Below are 20777 nucleotides of genomic sequence, written 5' to 3'. Positions count from 1 at the left end.
TTCCTTTTGACAAAAGATTATTTTTCTTACCCCCTTGGCAGATTATTTTGCTTGTTTAAAGAAGAAAACTCAATTCATTTTGGCATATTATTTCTTAAAACAAGACAATAAGTTTTGCTTGTCTACAAAATTCTTGATTTAAGATTTTTTAGGTATTTCAACTAACCAAGACAAAAAATCCAGGTAAGAAGTTTTTTTTTTTTTTTTTTTTTTTTTTTTGCAGTGACTTTACAATTATCTGATTGTTTTTTGAAAAAACAAGTAAAAATTCTTAATAATTCCTAAATGTGATCCTATAATGTTGCCAATGTGTTGCTATACTTTTTGTTGGAATGTTCTGGTTTGGGTGTTTATTTTAAGTCAAAATTTTACCTTCCAGTTAATATTCAAAAATGCATGTACTAAATGATATTCACTTTAGTTTAACAAGTACAAATAATTACATGTCTGGGATAGAGAGGATCGGTAACGGACACAGTATGTCACAGGCGATTAAACCGTCTATGAGTAATTGTTGAGGGTTGCTATGCTATTTAAATTATTGAACAAGCTACGGTTGCGTCGCCCCGTTACCAAGAGACCCGCTAACTGTTTACTGCTGGACTCCCAACAGCAAAAGACAACACTAAAAGATCAGTCTTCCCGGTAAGTCAGATAAATGTTTTTGATGGTTTAGATATAGCACGTAGACTAACGTCATGTTAACTTTTTTTTAACATGAATTTTTAAATCTTAAATATGATTATATATGTTGGCGCTGAATACGTTCTCCACCTTTTTTTAATAGCACTGCTTTGGAACAAATCTTTAAAACTACAATCATTTTAAATATATATTTTCAATATATTGTTAAGAAAAGATTCTGATATATATATATATATATATATATATATATATATATATATATATATATATATATATATATATATATATATATATACACACACACACACACACACACACACACACTATATATATATATAAACATAATGATATAATGTTTGTGTTTATATAATTCTGATTAGCAGCATTAATGAAACTTTGCATTATGCTAATTACGTTTTAATCTGTTATAGGCTGCTCCACTGTTTGTACACGAAACAGCTTTTATTTTTTCTTTAATTATGAATATGTCAGCCTTAATAATAACTATAAACTAGCTAGTCGAAATTCACCGGTAGATGTATACATTTTAAAGCATGTCACACTTCAACAAATTTGATGACATCACACTGCACTTCAACTTCACATCCATGATATTACTAATTTAACAACACAATGACAAAAGATGCATTGTAAATAGATATTAGTTGACTTTAATCAGATGCTTTAAAATTATTAATTAAATTAACTGCAATGCATAATAATAACAATTCAGTTAAGTTCACTTGGCATGTCGAATTTACAATGGGTGTACTCACTATTATAAAGTAAAGTTGTCCCTTTTTTAGGCAAGAGTTTTTAAGCAGTTTTTTAATTAAAAGTAACTAATCACTTTTTAGAATGTGGAAGAATTAGATAAAGTAGTAAAAAGAAAAATAGTTTTGTATCTAGTAAATTGTATCTACTAAAATCTCTGGTTGAAATACATTAGAAACACAATCATGCTCACATTTTTAAAACAATGTTGTTACATCATCAAAAACCCATGCATTTTTACTGTGAGGGATGATGCATTGTTTCAAGAATGCCAATAAGTTGCCATGTTTGGAATGGTGGAATGTGGAGATGACATATTCATAATTAAAGCTGTTCTTATAAATAAAATGGTAGATATATTGACCAATCAGCAAGTATACTGGGGCTATGTTTAAATGGCTGCTTTTGTTTTAAGTAAAAAATTCTGATTACCTATAATTTTACAAAACATTCTGTGTGAAATAGAGTGGATTTCTATGGAAGACTTGGCTGCTATATGTCTGTAGCCATTAATATAAAATCAAAATGCTTTCCAGAGCACGAAGCACACAAGTTTGGACATTATTCATTGTAGCATTAAACATTTAGTGTAAATAAACTGGAGGTAATGGATTCTGGTAATCTTTAATTCTGCCTTGTCAAATTTGTTCACCTAGTGTCTCTCTGTGTCTGTTCAAATACAACTGTTCACATTATTTTCTAAAATACTGGAGACTATAGTGTAGACATCAGAATAATTAACCGAATAAGCATTACTGACAGTTTGATCAATAATAATAATATGAGTGAAAAATAACTGAATAGTAAAGCACATAGAATCAGAAAGCTAACCTTGTTTTTGTTTACCAGAACTATTTTTTTTTCTTCATGTTGTCTTGTTTCTATGGCATCAGATACTGTGTCAGCAAACATGGCCACCTTAAGCTCGAAGCCAGCCTCACGCTACAGTGTTTCTGACTGGGCAACTAACAATAAGCAAATGTCAGATACTGCTGAACACAAACGCAATGTTTCACACGAGATACGACAGGAAGGAAGAGCTCTGCGTAACGAAACGACCAATAAGGTAATGTTATTAAAGGGATAGTTCACCCCAAAATTAAAATTTACTCACCATTTACTCGCAGTCAATTGGTTCTCAAAATTTACGCTATATAGTTTTATAAATATAGCGTATTTTATAATAGTCTTCTTTTAAACACAAAATACATCCAATAATACTACAGAAGTCAATTTCCATTATTCTTCAGGATATATTCCTTTGTGTTCAACATTAGAAAGAAACTTAAACAGGATTTGAACAAGTGGAGGATGAATAAATTATTGTAGAATGTTCCTTTTGGCTGAACTATCCCTTTAGGATGAGGGTGGGAAGTTGTTTGGCAGAATAAAAAAGGATGTATCAAACAAATTTTTTGCATGACAGACAAGCTGGAATGAGTATGACAGCACCCGGAAACTTAGAGACAGAATTAATGACATCACACGCTGGAAGGAGAATCTGAAAGCCTGTGCGCAGGAAGTGGATGAAGAAATGGACGCTCTCACTCTGGTGATTATAAAAACATATATCAAGTAGCCTATTTATATGACTCTCTTTTTTCTTTATCTTGAAGATATCCTAGTTCACTCTGTAATCAAACATTTGCCCTTATTTATTCACACTTCAAGTCATTCTAAACCCAAAGAAAGTTAGTTATGCATTAAAAAACATTGATTAGCAAATAAAAAGCAGCTCAAAAAACTCTCAGAACTTCTTTAATCTTTGGAGCGCAAATTAAGAGATATTGGATTAAAATTCAGAGCTTTATGGTGGCTGAGAGAGCTTAATGTGCTGCAATTGAAGAAAACACATGCAAAATACAAACAAATTAAGAAAACGCACGTCAATTTATCACAACACAAGCAAATAGCACAATGTATGAATGTTTCAAGGGGACCAAAAAACGTGACAGACCCAGCTACTTATGGTTATTTAGGCTAATAATATACAAAAGACAAGGGAATGGTAAAAGCAGGATGTTAAAATAAGGAAAAAAAAACTCATATTTTAAAGATCACTTACAACTTCACTGAGGAATATTAATTACTATTAATATTAATTAATATTAGTTGTGCGTTGGCTCGTGACTATATAGTCACGAGCCAACGCACAATAAGGCTGCGTCCGAAACCGCCTACTACTCAGTAGGTACTGCATTTGAATTTAAACATACTACTCGGCCGTTAGAACAGTACGTTCTATGCAGTATAAATGTGAAAAGTATGAATGGAATTCGGACGCACTTCATCCGTCATTTTGTCATGGTCACGTGACCTACCTGTGTCAGTTTCGTCGCCTCACTTCCATTCATGAATTCTCTCACGGGGCATTATGGGATAGCGCAGCGTGCATGGGATGCACACTTCAGAATCTCGACGGAAGTAGTAAGTCATCCGGGTGCTTCTCGCCTACTGATTTTCGAATTCTATGAATTCGGACATACTACTCAGCTCGCATACTGATTTTAGCGTGCTATATAGTATGGAAGTATGCGGTTTCGGACGCAGCCTAAGTAAATCCAAGGTTGGTCCGTCACATTTTTGGGTCCCCTTGAAACATTTCAGTTGTGTTCCATGCTATTTGCATGTGTTGTGAGAATTTGTATCGCATTTCCTTAATGTGTTGTCAGGATTTGCAACCTGTATGCTGTCAAACTGATGAAGATCATTCTTAATTTGCTTTTTAAGATTTTTTCTTTTAATTAGTTTTTCGGCCACCATAGAGCTTCCTCATCCAGACAATAGGGTTCCTGACAAAAAAAGAAAAAAGAAAAAGAAAACATCCTCAAAACAGACCCTATGCCTTCAATGGTTCAATCGAAATATTATCAAGCTACAAGAATACTTTTGTACACTCATAAACTCATAAACAAACATAAGGACTTTATTCAACAGTTTCTCCTCAGTGTCAGTATATTGCGCACATTCATGAGCACTGTTCACCCTGAATACCCACAAAAGACTTCCTGCATTTGAAACAAAGCACAGACGCATCAGAGGTAAAATGTCAGAAATGTGACCAAGTGTGACACATGAACGCGTGCTCTATACTGAAACTGAGGGAAAGGAAACTGAAGAATCAAGTCTTTATTTGTTTGATTTATGTGCGCACAAAAGACTTTTTGTTGAATGATAATATTCTAATTGAACCACTGACGACTTATGGTCTATATTCAGAATGTTTTTTGGTATTGTTCTTGAATTTGAATGAGTCAGGAACATTGTTGTTTATGGAGGATGAGGGAGCTCTCAGATATCATTTAAAATATCTTAATTTGTGTTCTGAATATGAACGAATGTCTCAGGGGTTTGGAAAGACATGAGGTGAGTAATTAATAACAATTTTCACTCAAAGAGAAAGATAATACCTCCTCCTCATTTCACAAAATTGTTAAGTCCAAGGAGGAGATGGAACGAGCCCTTGCAGCCACAGTTCTGCCTCTTGAAGTGACCGCCGAGTGCTTGAACCTGAGGGAAGGCCGTCGTGGGAAGGAGCTGGTCAGTGACCCAGTAGAAGCTGAACTTAAGAAAGAAGTTGAGGTGATTGATGGAGCACAACGTGTCCTTCAACAGTGCATCGATCAGGCCTTTGAACAGCTGTGGTAAGAACATTCAGATTTCAGGTTGGAAGCCCTCACTAGTTTGAAGATTAGCTCAATTATAAACCCAATATTAAACTTAAAAACAGCTTGTTTAAAATGAGTTGAAACAACACAATTCTTAGTTTTTTTGAGGTGAACAACTTAATTTAATTTGTAAAATGATTAAGTTAACTTTTGGGACAACATGAAGTGTTAGGACAATGGTTTGTGTTCAGACAACATGAAGAATTGGTGTGGAACCCAGAATTTTATACAGTGTACACTCAAAAACTACTTTAAGGTACGGTACTTTAAACCCCTGCTACCCCTTCAGGTGGTGGGCCTGCAGGAAAATGGTCCCACGTCTCTTCTTTGGACTAAGCTCTCACCAGGGAGCTCGAGGGTTCTTGGGAGTATGCCCAACCAGTCCACATGTGTCTTGTGGACTTGGAGAAGGCATTCAATTGTGTCCCTCGTGGCATTCTGTGGAAGGGACTCTGGGGTCAAAGGCACTCTGTTACCGGCTGTCTCGTCCCTGTATGAACAGACTAGTTTGGTTCACATTGCCGGCAATAAGTCAAACCTGTTTCCAGTGCATGTTGAACTCCGGCAGGGCTGCCCTTTATCACCAATTCTGTTTATAATTTTTATGGACAGAATTTCAAAGTGCAGCCTTGGGCTAGAAGGGGTCTGGTTTGGGGACCACAGTATTTCATCTCTGTTATTCGCAGACTATGTTGTTCTGTTGGCTTCATTGAAAATGGAGCTTCAGCATGCACTGGGGCGGTTTGCTGCAGAGTGTGACTCGGCTGGGATGAAAATCAGCACCTCCAAGTTCGAGGCCATGGTACTCCATTGGAAAAAGGTGTTTTGCCATCTCCAGGTAGGAGGAAAGTCCGTACCCCAGGTGGAGTTCAAGTATCTTGGGGTTTTCTTCACGAGTAAGGGAAGGATGGAATGTGAGATTGAGAGGCGGATTGGTGCAGCGGCAGTAGTGATGCGGTCAATGTACCGGTTCGTTGTGGTAAAGAAGGAGCTGAGCCGAATGGCAAAGCTCTCAATTTACCTTTCAATCTACATTCCTACTCTCACCTATGGTCATCAGTTTTGGGTCATGACCGAAAGGACAAGATCTCGGATACAAGCGGCCAAATTTAGTTTCCTTCGCAGGGTGGCAGGGAGCACCCTTATAGATAGGGTGAGGAGCTCTGTCACCCGGGAGGAGTTCGAGTAGAGCCGCTGCTCCTCCACATTGAGAGAAGTCAGCTGAGGTGGCTCAGGCATCTGTTTAGAATGCCTAGGTAGGTGTCCCAGGCATGTCCCTTCCTCAGGGAAGAGCCAGAACACGCTGAAGGGACTATGTTTCTCGGCTGGCCTGGCAATGCCTCGGGAACACCCCTGGAGAAGCTGGACGAAGTGTCTGGGGAGAGGGAAGTCTGGGGTTCTCTCCTGAGACTGCTGCCTTCACGACGCGGCCCTGGTAAAGCGGTTGAAAATGAATGAATGAATGAATGAATGAATGAATGAATGAATGAATGAATGATTAAGTTAACTTTGTTTTAACAATTTTGCTTTAACAAAATTTTAGCAATTTAATTAATTTGTGTTGAGACAATATAAAGGATTTATGTGAAACCCAGCATTTTTTACAGTGTACTTGACCTTTGACTGTTGAAATATGATGAAAATAAGCTTGTTGCTAATCTCAGCAGATCTTCTCAGTCGTCTACAGGAAGCTCGGCAACAGCTGACCATTGACCTTCAGGATAAAATAGAGGCCCTCGATGTGGATATGTCATGCTTATCTCTTACTATACAATCACCTGAGATCTCACTGAAGCCTAACCCTACAAGAGTGCCCCCTGGGTGAGTTTATGAGTAAACTATAAGCAAACATGCTATCTTTGCTTAATATTGTTTAAAAAAAAACAACAACAATAAACAAGTTATTTATCTGGGATTTTGTCGTCTTTTTTTGCAGTTCCACCAATCCCCAGCAGTGGGAGCAGTTCAGCCGGTACAATATTAGCCGGGCAAGGGAAGAGATGCAGGTCTCAGTGCAGATAAGAGAAAATAACAGCATCACAAGAGCACAGGTGCAAGACCTGGCCTACAGATTTAAATTCAACATGTTTACGCATTTTAAAGCTCAGTTTGAAGGAACTTTTAGGTTAGAACCAGTGTTGGGTGTTATTAGTTACAAAGTAGTTACTAGTCACTGTAATTAAATTACTCATCCATTGAAAAATATAAGCAGTGGTCATTTTTAGGGTCAGTGAGTTGAAGTTACTTATATACTTGCCTTTTAATTGCTATAAATAAAATCAATGGTTCTGTAAAATTAGAGAAGCCAATAATTTAGTTGCTTTTGTTATTTTTCTTTGTTGTTTGTGTATTTTGCACAATTTTTTTTAACAATTGTTTTACATTTGTCATTTGACCCTGCTTAGGAAACATTAAACTGATTATTCAGTGAGAGTATATGCTTTATATGGAATATGATTTTTTCGTTTTGATACATATAGTTTACTTTTCTTTTTTGCAATGTAATCCTGTTTGTTAACTGTCACGATTGTTATTAAAAAGCATGACTCAAATGTCAAACATTGAGACTTACAGGGATTTTAAGTAGTTTTGAGTCAAATAATTAAAATCCTTTTTGAGTAATTAAAGTGCTTAGCAGACATAGTAATTTAAATACAACTTTAATGATGTAATTATGGTTGAAAGACTGTAACAGGGTATATAAACTATGTGGTGTTCATCCACTATGCTTTTTCGTTCTTAGGTGCAGAATGAACTGGAAGCCCAACGAATGTCGGTGGAGTTTGCGCTCCGTAAGCGAACTCACCACGAGGAACAAGCCCATCATGATATGCAATGGCAGCTGAAAACGGTAAGGTTTCATCCTAATTCTGTTCCTCATTTTTAGATTTTTTTGGTGGTCCTGAATGTGCAGTGAAGCATAGGACATCTTGTAAAAGTGTACAAACTCAAACAAAGTGCCTGACAAAATATAGTTCATTTACTCATCCTTCCTTCTTCTCCTGAACACATTGAGATATACTGAAGAATCTTTGGTTTCGAAAATGATTTCGAAAAAAAAATTCTTTTTTTAATCATTTTTCACAACATCTTGACATTTTTTTATCCAACTGAAGAAATTCATAAATGTTTAGAACCACTTGAGTGTGAGTAAATGAGGATTTGTATGTATTTTGGGGTGCACAATCCCTATAATAATAAAGTATAAAAAATGTTCATACACAAGTAAAATGAAATAAATATGGGTTAACTTGTCATTATTCCCAAATAAACCCAAACGGGGTGATCAAGTGAGGCATAATAATTTAATATTAGACTGAAAGGGGTTAATTTGGAATGATGACCAGGTTACAGCTAAATAATCCCTATTATGACTTCCCACAAAATAATAAAATAATAATAATAATAAATCAATACATAGACATTTGTTTGAGTGCACACTATTTGATAGACAGACATGAGCTTACAAATTTGTTGTTTGGGATCATAAACAGTAACTGGCCACTTTATTAGGTACAACTTACTAACACTGAAATTGATCCACTTTTGCCTTCAAAACTGCCATAACTATTTATGGCATGGATTCCACAAGATGCTGGAAACATTTCTCAGAGATATTGGTCCATATTACCATGATATCACACAGTTACTGTAGATTTATCATCTTCTAATCAATGCTGTCTTGTTCATCCAGTAGGTGCAGATTTATTTGGATTGAGATCTGGTGACTGTGGAGGCCATACTGTATGCCTATAGTGAACTCATTGTTTCGTTCAAGTATAGCAAGTTTGAAACAACTGGTTATTTTTGACTGTGCAATATAATGGGTACATTGTAGTCATAAAGAGAAGGACATGGTCAGCAACAATACTCAGGTTGGCTGTAACATTTTAAGGTCCCATGAAGTGCTTTTTTTCAGTGTTTGATGTAATCTCAGCTGAAAAATGAAGAGATTATGGGACATATGTAGCTCCTCCCTTTTAAAAAAACAGCCAATTGTGTTTCTTTTATTAAAGTTCTGCCAGTGAGAGTGGCTGAGATCAAGTGCCTCAAATGAAAAGTAAATGAGAAGTGTCTTGAAAGAGGCTACTAGAAAGCATCTGATTGGTTAAGAATTAATGAAAAGTTAACGTATGAGGTGATGTGAAAACAATCATTTATCAATTTAGGTGGAAGTAACAAACTGCAAGCTTTGCATATATATATATATATATATATATATATATATATATATATATATATATATATATATATATATATATATATATATATATATATATATATATATATATATATATTTTTTTTTTTTTTTTTTACATTTTCTAAACGCAAATTTTGTGACTGTTTTGGAGCACACTAGCTAATAGATGTCCTTAAAACTGTCAGACCGAATCTAAAGAAAAAAAAAATGATTTTAATTTCACAGGACCTTTAAACTTTGCTCAGTTAAATCTAAGAGGCCAAAAGTGTGACATAAACACCCCCACACCATTACACCAGCATCAGCAGCCTGAAGCAGTGATATAAGACAGGAAGGGTTCATGCTTTTATGTTGTTTATGGAAATTCTGACTCATCCATATGAACTGTGATGTAAAAATTCTGACTCTCCACCTGTCCAGACAACCTTTGTCCAGTTACAGTTTTCCAATAGAGTAGCTCCTGGTGTGTTCTTCTGCTGCTGTTGCTCATGAATCTCATGATGTCTATTCAGGAATGCTCTTCTGCTTATATTGGTGCAACAAATAGTTATTTGTGTTACTCTTAACCTTTTTTTTTTTACCAATCCTAACACTTTAGCAATTCTCCTCTCTCCTTTGGCATCAACAAGAGAACTATCAACCCAGAGAACTACCAATGTTATCTCACAGCAAGTCATAACTTTTTGATTCAGTGGCTAATTCGAATGAATTCGTACAATCTCATTTGTACAGTTTAGTACAATTTGCTTACCCTCCAATGATGGTTGGATTTAGAGGTGGGGTTGGCTGCCACGCCTACTTTTTTAAAATCGTACATTTTCGTATGACTGAACTTGTAAGAATTTGTACGAATTAGCCACTAAACTAAACTGATGAAACGCAAAATACATTAGTTTCCTCATGAGATGAGGCTGGAACTACTGCTCATTGGATATTTTCCCTTGTTCTGTCCATTCTATGGTAAATCTAGAGATCATTGTGTGTGAAAATCCCAGTAGATCAGTAGTTTCTGACGTAAACAAGACCAGCCAATCTGGTACCAACAACCATGGTAACTTTCTAAGTCATTTACATCACTTTTCTACCACATTGCAATGGTCAGTTTTATAGTCTTGAGCATGGGTGTAGAAACATGTGCTTGGAGGGCCTATGCTTCAACTAATTGTAAGATGAATTTAGAGAACAGTGGACCTGCAAAGTAGGATTTGTCACCCAATATCTAGCGCCAATGTGATTGGCTGATTAGATATTTCCATTAATAAGCAATGAAAGTTGTTTTTAATAAGAGTGGTGTTCATTATAATGCAGTGTAGGTCATTGTTCAAAATATCTGCCAATCAGAATCAAGAATTCCAGTGCGTTGTGAGATAATGGATTAATAGAATGTTTATTTATTTGTTGATATTTCGATATGTGGGCTCATATGTTTCAGACTCAAGATGAGATTGCTGAGCTGGAGAAGGATATCATTGGCCTGGAGGAGGACCTGCAGGCTAAGACAGCGCCTCTAAAGCTGGTCCACACCCGTCTGGAGAACAGGATAAAGAGACCTGGCATGGACTTGTGCCGAGATGAGGTAACATCACAACCAGTTGGTTGGTTACAGTACCTTACACAGTGGTTTGGTCAAATTCTGGAAATTTGGCATGCAAAAAAAGGCAATGTCTATTGACAACAGTGTTGCGATGTATGATATAAACTAAATACACACAAACTACTTTCAAACCAAACAGATAATCTTTCAGCCTCACATGAGATTCCTGATTGAATGGCTTCTGAACCATCTTTTAACTGTGCTCAACTTGTTAAATCCAGTTAATTGTGTGATTGGACTGTACATGTATTTAGGTTTGTAATGCTTCATGTTAATCATGTAAATGATTGACTGTCAATATGCAGTTTGTCTTTCATTATATAAAATATCTACAAAAGTTCTTATTCACAATAATGTTGATTTGGTATGCATAAAAACAGCGGTAACAGGGGTTGCAGTACAGATGTTGCCATAACTCAGAATTATTGTACAGTATTCAGTATCTGAGGCTCTGATAAATATCTGATGTAACAGTTTAGATGGCCTGAAAAATTTAATCCATTCCACATTTGAATTCTGAATAAATAAATATATATATATATAATGGACAACACGTGACGCAGTGGGTAGCGCTATCGCCTCACAGTAAGAAGGTAGCTGGTTCGACCGTCTGTGTGGAGTTTGCATGTTCTCCCTGTGTTCTCATGGGTTTTCTCCGGGTGCTCCGGTTTCCCACACAGTCTTAAGACATGGCTATAAGTAGATTGGGTTAAGCTAAACTGTCCATAGTATATGTGTGTATCTCCTGGTCCTCCAGGTTGGGGGTTTAGCGTTGGGCTAACAAACCACCTCATAAAAGCTAGATGTACGAAACACCAATATGGTGTTAAATATATATATATATATATATATATATATATATATATATATATATATATATATATATATATATATATATATATATATATATATATATATACATACAGTATATATAACTTTTGATATAAAATGGCCCTGGGAGTAAGCAAGTAAGTAATATATATATAAAATATTCTACATACACTCATCTCCCAAGTTCATTCACAATGATATGCTATTGTCCCTGTACTGTGTATGTGTTAAGATGTAAGACACTTTGAGATGTGACTTTCCTTTGATAGCATTTTAAAAATATATATATATATTTGTTGCCTAAAAATGCCATCTCAAAAAATTGTTTTGAATTATTGTGGACATGGCCTACGATACACATATTAGCAATAATGGCATGACCTTTGTTCTAGTTTACTCATATCACTCACTGAAAAGCAAACATAATCCATCTTAATCTGCTGTGTTTTGACTGGCTATCTCAACATATTTCACCCAGGTACAGTTTGGATTGGTGGATGAAGCCAAGCACCTGGAAGCCACTATTCTGGCACTGAAACAGAAGCTAGCACAGGCCCAGTGAGTCAACTGTTTTATCTCAATTCCTCCTCTATATATATTGCAAAGGCAATCTGACATGGGAACACAATTTGCTACCATGACCAGGCACTCTCTGCAGTCTCTGAAGCAGCATGAAGCTCAGATGATGGAAGAACTGTCTCGTAAACAGGATGCCTTGTCGCTGGAGCAGCGCAGCAACCAGACCCGGCAGCGCTTGACTCTGGGGGGCACGACTGAGGGTCTGCCTTCAGCTGTTGTGCCCCTTGCCAACTCTAGTGGCAGACACAAGCTGGTCCTTGCTTGAGTTGATTCCCTGATTCTTACTTCTGAGGTTATATTTACAAGGGGTGTGACGAGACGCTTACTCCACAAGACGAGACGAGACACGAGATTGGGTTCACGAGAACTAGACGAGATTTTTTATACAATTTTTTTGCAATCCTCCATGAAATATATTTTATTTAACTGAAAAAAAAAATCACAAAATGCTAAACTATTTAGGTGTTTTTTAAAATCAACTTGTAATGATTTTACTTCAATTTTATTAAATTCTATGCTGTAAAGGGCATGCAAACACTGCAAACTATTTTGCTTACATATGAATGGAAAATAGTATTTATATGTAACAAAATAGGGTTTATGCCAAGCTAGTGTTTTTCCCATACTGATAAACTTCCGGTGACCTGTTATTGTGAACTTTTTTCCATTTTATACGGTTCCTTTTACAGCATCGATGTTGTAATGTAATTAAAATACATTCAGTTAAAAAAACGTTGCCATTTATTTAGTTGCTCAAGCGTAAAACGAGACAAAAAGTGGTTAACGCGCCCGTCAGAATCGGCAGGCTAGCGCAGAAGCTCCATTGAATATACTGGGGTAAAATAAATGCTCAAATTAAAAGACATGACAGGGGGAAATGTAATTTAATGCAGTGCTTCTTGTACAGTCTGAGACCCACTTTATATCGGATATCACTCTAATTTTTTAAGAAAACAGACTTTAAACGCGCCGGTTTTTGCATTGGCGTTCAATTCGCCGGAAGTGCTTAACTCAGGTTACTGGCAAATTAAAAGTCCTATTAGCATGCTTCGGCATATACCCTTATACTTGTTGTAGCAGCCTTGATTTTTGGACATGGCAATTTTTGAACTCCAGTGAAAAAATTGGTTACGTCACACCCAATGGGGTTCAAATCCAATCCAATCCTGCCTCCAATAGTCAGTGCTAATTTCACCCTACCCTCATGCTTCATCATAACATCACAACTCACAACTCTTTTCACCTCAACGAGCAATCTTGATGTAATTTAGTATCATAGCCCAAAATCTCATCACACCCCTAATATTTACTATGGTTCGATACAGTTTAGCGCGTGAGATCCAATCATTCAAAGGAATCCAACCCAGGCACAATACCTACAGCTAAATACATTTCTGGGGTCTCATGTATCAATGCTGCATACGCACAAAAACTTTGCGCACGCCAGATTTCACGCTCACGTTTGGATTTACTAACGATGAAATGAACGTGTGAATGTGCGTTGGTGCACGCCAACTTCATGTATGGTGTACGTGCATTTCTTGTGTGTGTTTGTTTTATTTCCATTGGCGACTCCTTGAAGCAATTGTGTTAAATTGCACACTACAAAGTATCTTTGAGCCTTGCAATGGCAGATGTATGGGACAGGATCATCCGCATGTCTAGCAGGTATATAAGGTTTCCACACCATGCAGTTGACCAGCCAAACATTAAAGCGCAATTTGCTGCGATCGCCGGTTTTCCCATTTAATCAGAGCGATCGACTGCACGCACGTTGCTATAAAGGCACCATCTGAAGACAAATTTGCATACGTGAATCAGAAACATTTCCATTCAATAAATGTGCAAATAAAATATGATGCTCAAATGCCTTATTGGACGTCAAAATAACATTGTCCTTAGACACTGGCTGGTCACCTGACGTCATGAACTAAATCTAACCTAATATTAACGCCTTATGATGTTGTGTGCCTGCTGGGTAAATATGATACAGAATGGACAAAATCTTTAATGTATGAGGGGTGAAAACAACCCTCCCTAATAGTTTAAAAACATCTAGATTCTGTGGAAATGAAAGACTTGGCAACCCTGGTCCAATGGCTTGTTACAAATTTTCACAACATTTTGACGTCAGACAGATGATCATATTTACACAGGACAGTTAATGACGGCAACTTGGTATTTATCAGCTTGGTCAGGTGAGTTAATGAGGAAGTAGGTAAAATAAGATTACATTTGCCAGACACTTATCCAATGCAGCTTACAGCACGTTTACAGTATTTGAGTTCCCTGGGAATTGGAGTTGCCAGCACCAGAATTTTCAATTTGAGCTACAAAAATGGGCAGTTTAATCGGTAAGATTTATTACTAAAAGAAAGCAAATAAATTTGTTCCTTGATCATTAATTTAATATAAATAAATCTAGTTCTTCTTTAAATTACATAAGTATTTTCCTGATTCCAGTATTTTGCTAATTTCAGTTTTATCTTGAGGCTGGTATCGACATAAATATGCAATTTTCAAAATCGTATATTTTAAAAAATAAGTTAAACATTGATTTGATTTTCCAAACTGTATTTAAGCAAACATCTCAAATATAAAGACACATTTGCAGGTTTAAATAGTTCTATAATGAGTGTTGTCTTTGTTTATGGCGTATTTCGCTTGCGAGTGTTCTATTGTTACTTTTTTGTTTTGTTTGTTTTCTCAGTCTTTTCCAACAACAATGTTAATCCATCGGTCAACATATTCTTCAGTTATGTGTAGGAGAGGAAGCTAATGTCATATGAACCGCTCTATTTAGGCTGGACTTTGACTCTCTGATGCACAAGATAAAAGAATAGGGAACACAAAAATACGCACATCCATTCATTGGAGAGGGTTTATACAGCTACACTAATGCTTCTAAATGGAACTATTTGCGTCTATGGGAAATAACAAGAAAGGTGCTTCCCGATGAGGTTAAATGCATGGCAAATGTTACAGGAGTCAATTCACAATATGGTTAGTCAAATTTTGTTAAACAGTACAGTCAGATTCCATTTAATGCCATTGTATAAAGACTTGATTTAGTAATTTTTTGATGTTTTGCTAGGCTTTTTGTTATTTTGTTATCCTGAAATTGGTTGCTGAAGTTTCTGTTCTTGTTTTAGTAATCTGTGTATTTAAAATGAATCTTGTGTGGTTTAAAGTTCTTGATTTGAGCTGATATGTTTGGCAGATATTTAATAAAGGTATTTACAACCTACTGAATTCACTGTTTTAATAAACTACCTGACAAAAGTCTTGTCGCCTATCCAAGTTTATGGAACAATAAGCAATAACTTGACTTCTAGTTGGTCATGTGGTACCAGAAGTGGCACATAACAAAAGCAAAGGCCTCTAGATCAGTGGTCCTCAATCAATTAATTGGTACCGGGCTGCACAAGAAATCATTAATTATTTCCGTTTTATTTATTATCAAGTCTGAACAATCTATTATTTTGAAAAGTCTTTTATTTTGAAAAGGGACAGTTTTCTCTCACTTACATCTCGGTCACTTGAGCACCCAAGTTTAACTAACAAGCAGCAAAATGAGTAACGAACAGACATCTTCGGAAAGTTCTTTGCTAAGGATAAAAGGCCCAGCCAAGGATCCGTGAACTGCAAAGGAATAGATCTAAAACCCATTTGTCAACAAATCAGGTGAATCCACCATGTCTGTGCAAGAAGATAAACTGATGGAGATCACAAATGACGACGGGCTTTTAGGGGCCGTTAGCATATTTTATCTTTTCTTTTCTTTTCTTTTCTTTTCTTTTCTTTTCTTTTCTTTTCTTTTCTTTTCTAGAGTTTGCATAAGTTTGTTGCTTCCAATGAAGGTGTGCGCATGAGCGGCGTGAAGCACCAGAAGCACAGTTGAAAGAATCCAATGAGCGCATCACAAGTCACATAATAAGAACTGACCGATCAGCTTCATACTTTGTATGGAATATACACATTTCGGTAGACTAATTATCTCAGACAAACACAGAACACCCAAACACCCAGTGCTTTGTCATTTTCTCGATAAATAAAACTTGTATCAGAATTACAGCATGTTTTGTCACCTTGTCATCCTCTGAGAAAACGCTCGATGGTCATCTAGTAATCCACTCTGCCATCCACTCTGCAGATCTCTTGCATACCCTCCTATACTGAATGTAACCCCAAACCATCATTTTTCCTTCACCAAACTTGACTGATTTCTCTGAGAATCTTGGGTCCATGCAGGTTCCAACAGGTCTTCTGCAGTATTTGTGATGATTGGAATGCAGTTCGACAGATGATTCATCTGAAAAATCGACCTTCTGCTACTTTTCCAAATAATCAACTAAAAGTCAAATTATTATTTGCTGCTCTTACAACTGGGATTGACGGCAAGACTTTTGTCAGGTGTTGTTTGTTTCATACATTTCTTTTTAATACATTCCTTGGGATTTTCTTTTCTTTTAAATCTGATGTACTCTATAATTTAGATTTCACTTAAATAACAGAAAGATTTTACATTTATTAGGGTTAAATCTAGAGAATATATATATATATATATATATACATATATATATATATATATATATATATATATATATATATATATATATATATATATATATATATATATATATATATAAGAGCTAAAAATAAAGCCTAAAAATAAGCCTATAAAAGAGCCAAAAATTTAATTTCCCAATTTACTAACACTCATATGGTTCTACATTTGTATACATTTCTTTTTTCCGTTGAAAACAAAATAATATACTCTGAAGAATGTTAGAAAAAAGCATCCATCGGAACCAAAACACTAATGCAAATCAATAGCAGCTGCTTTCCAACATGCTACAGAATATCTTCCTTTGTGTTCATCAACAGAAAGTCAACAAGTTTGGAACAAGTGGAGGATGTGTAAAATATGGTAGAATTTTTGGGTGAACTAGCTGTTTAATAGATATGTAGTTAACCAGATCGTGGTTAATAAACAAACATTGAGTTAATTCACTGTAATGTATGCCATTACCAAACGACATCCCCAAACAGTCTCCATGTGAGTTTACAGCTTAATGGTTTACCTGTGTATAGTTCATTTGAAGTGACACAATCATGGCTGGATGGGCTCCGCTTCCTGCAAAGCCCAATTATTCTGAATCATTTCACTAAAGGGTCCTGATCTTGCCGTTTGCGCTAAGGGCAAATAAGGCAACATGAGACCATATAAATGACATCTTGGTGCATTAAGTACCCATCCCCTTACCTCATATCAGACCAATTCAAGCTCTTAGATACACTAAACACCCATGTAACACCCCTCACACGCCCCCTTTTTTCCCCGCCTACCAAATAAAATATAACTACCATCCAAACACAAACTTCTTCATCATCTTGGTGTATCTTTCCTCATGCAGATTGGTGAGTGTTCAACACTTGACTTTGATTCTGCTACTCTTCCAGGCGAAATAACATTGGGATCCTGTAAAAAAGGGAATATCTGATGTTTATTAGTTGACTACAAATCTACAAAATGGAGCTGTCTGCATCCAGCTATGTATCAATGTTGGTCTACATCTTCACCTTCTTGCTTGGACTTCCCGGCAACCTCCTGGTTCTCTTCGTGTACATCCGGAAGGCTCGAAAACATGGCGCAACTCCAAATGTAGTCTACGCTCTTAACCTGTGCGTGGCAAATCTCGCTCTAGTGTTGTGGATGCCGGTCAAAGTGGCTGAGACGGTGCTCCAAGGTTGGGAGCTTCCAGCTTTGGTTTGTCCCGTTTACAGTTTCTTTCTGTTTTCGTCAGTCTACGGGAGCAGTTTGATCCTCACTGCAGTCGTTGTGGGCCGCTACCTGAGCATTGCATTTCCCATCACTTACAAGATCTACCGCAGGGCACGGACTTCTTGCCTGGTCAGCGCCGTCTTGTGGGCTCTAGTGTTTTTGCACTTGGGTTTTGCTGTTCTTGCTGAAGGAGGAGGACATTTTGTGTCTTTATCAGAGCAGAATGTGTCTGCTTGCTATGAAAACTTCACCAAGGAGCAGTTGGATGTGTTGGTGCCATTGCGCCTGGAGATGGCGCTGCTGCTTTTCCTGCTGCCGCTTGTTTTGTCAGCATTTTGCACGCTGCGTTGCCTTGTCCTTGTTAGACACTCGTCTTTGCCCTCTTGTGGGAAAAAAAGAGTGTTAGCCATTGCCCTCTCCACTTTAATAGTGTTTGTGGTTTGCTATGGACCCTACAATGTCTCCCACATAGTGGGTTTTGTGTTGTACACTAATGTTGAGTGGAGAAGTGAAGCCATGCTTACCAGCTCCTGCAATATCTTTCTTGAACCTGTGGTCATGCTGATGCTTTCTCCGTGGACGCCAAGGGATCTGCTGGACAGATTGTGTCACAGGCGAAGAGACGCTTCACGCAAGTGGTGGGATCAGAATTACAGGGTTTCCAGGAACCCGCAAACAACAACCACACAGGTGGCGTCAATAATAAGCCATAGAGAATCTGAAAAAGCGAGAGCAAACACAACAGACTAGTCAATAATTGTGACCTGATTAGGGTACAGCAAGACACTAATGGAACAAAGACTTTGAACATGGATTTTTATTGTATTTTCTAACTGAGAGAACAGAGATTTGTTTCCCTTTCTTCGAAGAAACCTTTTGAGTGTTGAGAATTTGTGGTCATCATTAAAGATATTGGATGAAAAAGCTCTTATAACTTTATGTTCCTTTAAGAACTTGGACATTTTAGGGTAACAGATGTTACTGTTGACACTGTAAAAAGTAAAAACTTAAACTAATTACCAGTATTGGTGAAGCTACACTGATGCTACTCTACGACCTGGTGGCTAAAGGGGTTAGCATGGTTGCCTCACAATCGCTATAATATGTTATTGTAGAATGTGATCTTGTAAGACGGCAACATGCTGCTTCAGACCATAGCAGATTCACTAAATAAAATGAAGCTATTGTTGAGTTATTCTGCTACTTGCTGGAAAAAGTAGCTATGGAAAAGCTACATTGTATCGTAGCTGAGCTACAGTCAAGTTACTGAAAAAATGGTAGCTGATTTACTTGTAACTAACTTTTTACACCTAAACACTTCGTCCCCTTAGAATTATAAGGTCCTATCTGACATTTTTGTCAAAACTTTACTTTACTTTACTTTATTGACATATTCTTATTAAATGACAACTTATTTACATTATGGGATGTTTTTTTTTATAAGTTGTTTACATTTTAAGACTTTTTATTTAAAAAACAAATGTTACACATACTGTTTACTATATGGATTGCAAAAACTTTATCATTATCTCAAAGCTCATTATCTCAAAAATATTCAGAACGCAGACAGAATCTTAGAATTTCAAGGTGACGACTTTATTATAAATATATTTATTCAGCTTTTAATTTAAATCTAGTCAAACATACATATAAACATACATATAGGTTAAACATACATATAGCGCAACTGCGCTCATGGCGAAACGAGTTCGACTTGCAGTACTTTGTGATCCCAGTCCGCTCTCTACCCCAGGTTTTTCAATAGTATCTGGATGCAGCCTTTATAATGCAAGCTGAGATTGCATCACTCAGTGATGCAATGTCAGACACAATGCACTCAAACGAAGTTAGTGACGTCAAAGATTAACATGTACTCACTATTTACTCTTCTTTAAGAGGTTCTACCTTTTAAAAAACAATTTTCAAGAACACAAAAGAAGATATTTTAAAGAATGTTCAAAACCTGAAACTAATGACATCCATGATAGGAAAAACAAATACCATGGAAGTTACGGGTTTTCCAAATTTTCCAAAATAGCCTCATTTGTCTTCAACAGAGGAAATAAACAGGTTCAATAGTGTCTGGTTGCAGACTTGCACATGCACTCTAATGCACCATTGGTGAACTACTCGTTTAATAAATTTGGGTTGCACATTAAACTTTTCTCTAACTGCTTCTTTGCTTCTGTATTATATGCTTGCTTTGTGTGTGTGCGTCTGTTTGATTTTAACCAAAATATAAGCTATAGTGGGCGTCACGGTGGCGCAGTGGGTAGCACAATCGCCTCACAGCAAGAAGGTCACTGGTTCGAGCCCCAGCTGGGTCAGTTGGCATTTTCTGGGTGGAGTTTGTATGTTCTCCCTGTGTTTGTGTGAATTTCCTCCTGGTGCTCCGGTTCCCCCCACAGTCCAAAGACATGTGGTGTAGGTGAATTGGTTAGGCTAAATTGTTTGTTAGTGTTTGTGTGTGAATAAGAGTTTATGGGTGTTTCCCAGGATTGGATTGCAGATGGAAGAGCATCCACTATGTAAAACATATGCTGGATTAGTTGTCGGTTCATACTGCTGTGGTGACCCCTGATTAATAAAGGGTCTAAGCCAAGAAAAAAATAAAGCAGTGAATGAATGAATAAGCTATAGTAAAAATGTAAAATAGCAACATCTAGTGGTTCTTTTAAACAAAGGAAGATTTTCATGTGA

The 20777-nt window shown here is 36.7% G+C and overlaps 3 protein-coding genes across 5 annotated transcripts in view; all 3 read left to right on the top strand.

Moving 5' to 3' along the window:
- slc9a3.1 (solute carrier family 9 member A3, tandem duplicate 1) overlaps positions 1-20777 on the top strand; it is a 110146-nt gene that overhangs the window by 81450 nt on the left and 7919 nt on the right. The gene's annotated exons all lie outside the window — the stretch shown is intronic.
- tekt2 (tektin 2) lies at positions 389-15544 on the top strand. Of its 3 annotated transcripts, none has more exons than XM_087294399.1 (10): positions 389-645; positions 2313-2485; positions 2846-2971; positions 4858-5063; positions 6755-6908; positions 7024-7138; positions 7831-7938; positions 10721-10864; positions 12192-12271; positions 12359-15544. In XM_087294399.1, the coding sequence occupies exons 4-10, from the start codon at positions 5009-5011 to the stop codon at positions 12555-12557; spliced, it is 855 nt and encodes a 284-aa protein (XP_087150525.1). In that variant the 5' UTR covers positions 389-645; positions 2313-2485; positions 2846-2971; positions 4858-5008; the 3' UTR covers positions 12558-15544.
- On the top strand, positions 17718-18967 carry si:dkey-211g8.9. Its single transcript, XM_087295502.1, has one exon. It carries the CDS (start codon positions 17826-17828, stop codon positions 18825-18827), a length of 1002 nt encoding a protein of 333 aa, XP_087151628.1. The 5' UTR covers positions 17718-17825; the 3' UTR covers positions 18828-18967.

This window comes from Danio rerio, chromosome 19 (assembly GCF_052040795.2).
Source record: "Danio rerio strain M-AB ecotype USA chromosome 19, GRCz13ab, whole genome shotgun sequence".
In the NCBI taxonomy this organism is placed as follows: Eukaryota; Metazoa; Chordata; class Actinopteri; order Cypriniformes; family Danionidae; genus Danio; species Danio rerio.
The sequence above is the reverse complement of the archived record's forward strand: the minus strand, read 5'-3'. Positions and strand labels throughout refer to the sequence as shown.

Coding starts and splice junctions, on each gene's coding strand:
- tekt2 (XM_087294398.1), top strand. CDS start 5,009: ATGGAGCACAACGTGTCCTTCAACAGTGCATCGATCAGGCCTTTGAAC. Junction 6,909..7,023: donor CCTACAAGAGTGCCCCCTGG/GTGAGTTTATGA, acceptor CTTTTTTTGCAG/TTCCACCAATCCCCAGCAGT. Junction 7,939..10,720: donor TGCAATGGCAGCTGAAAACG/GTAAGGTTTCAT, acceptor CATATGTTTCAG/ACTCAAGATGAGATTGCTGA.
- si:dkey-211g8.9 (XM_087295502.1), top strand. CDS start 17,826: ATGGAGCTGTCTGCATCCAGCTATGTATCAATGTTGGTCTACATCTTC.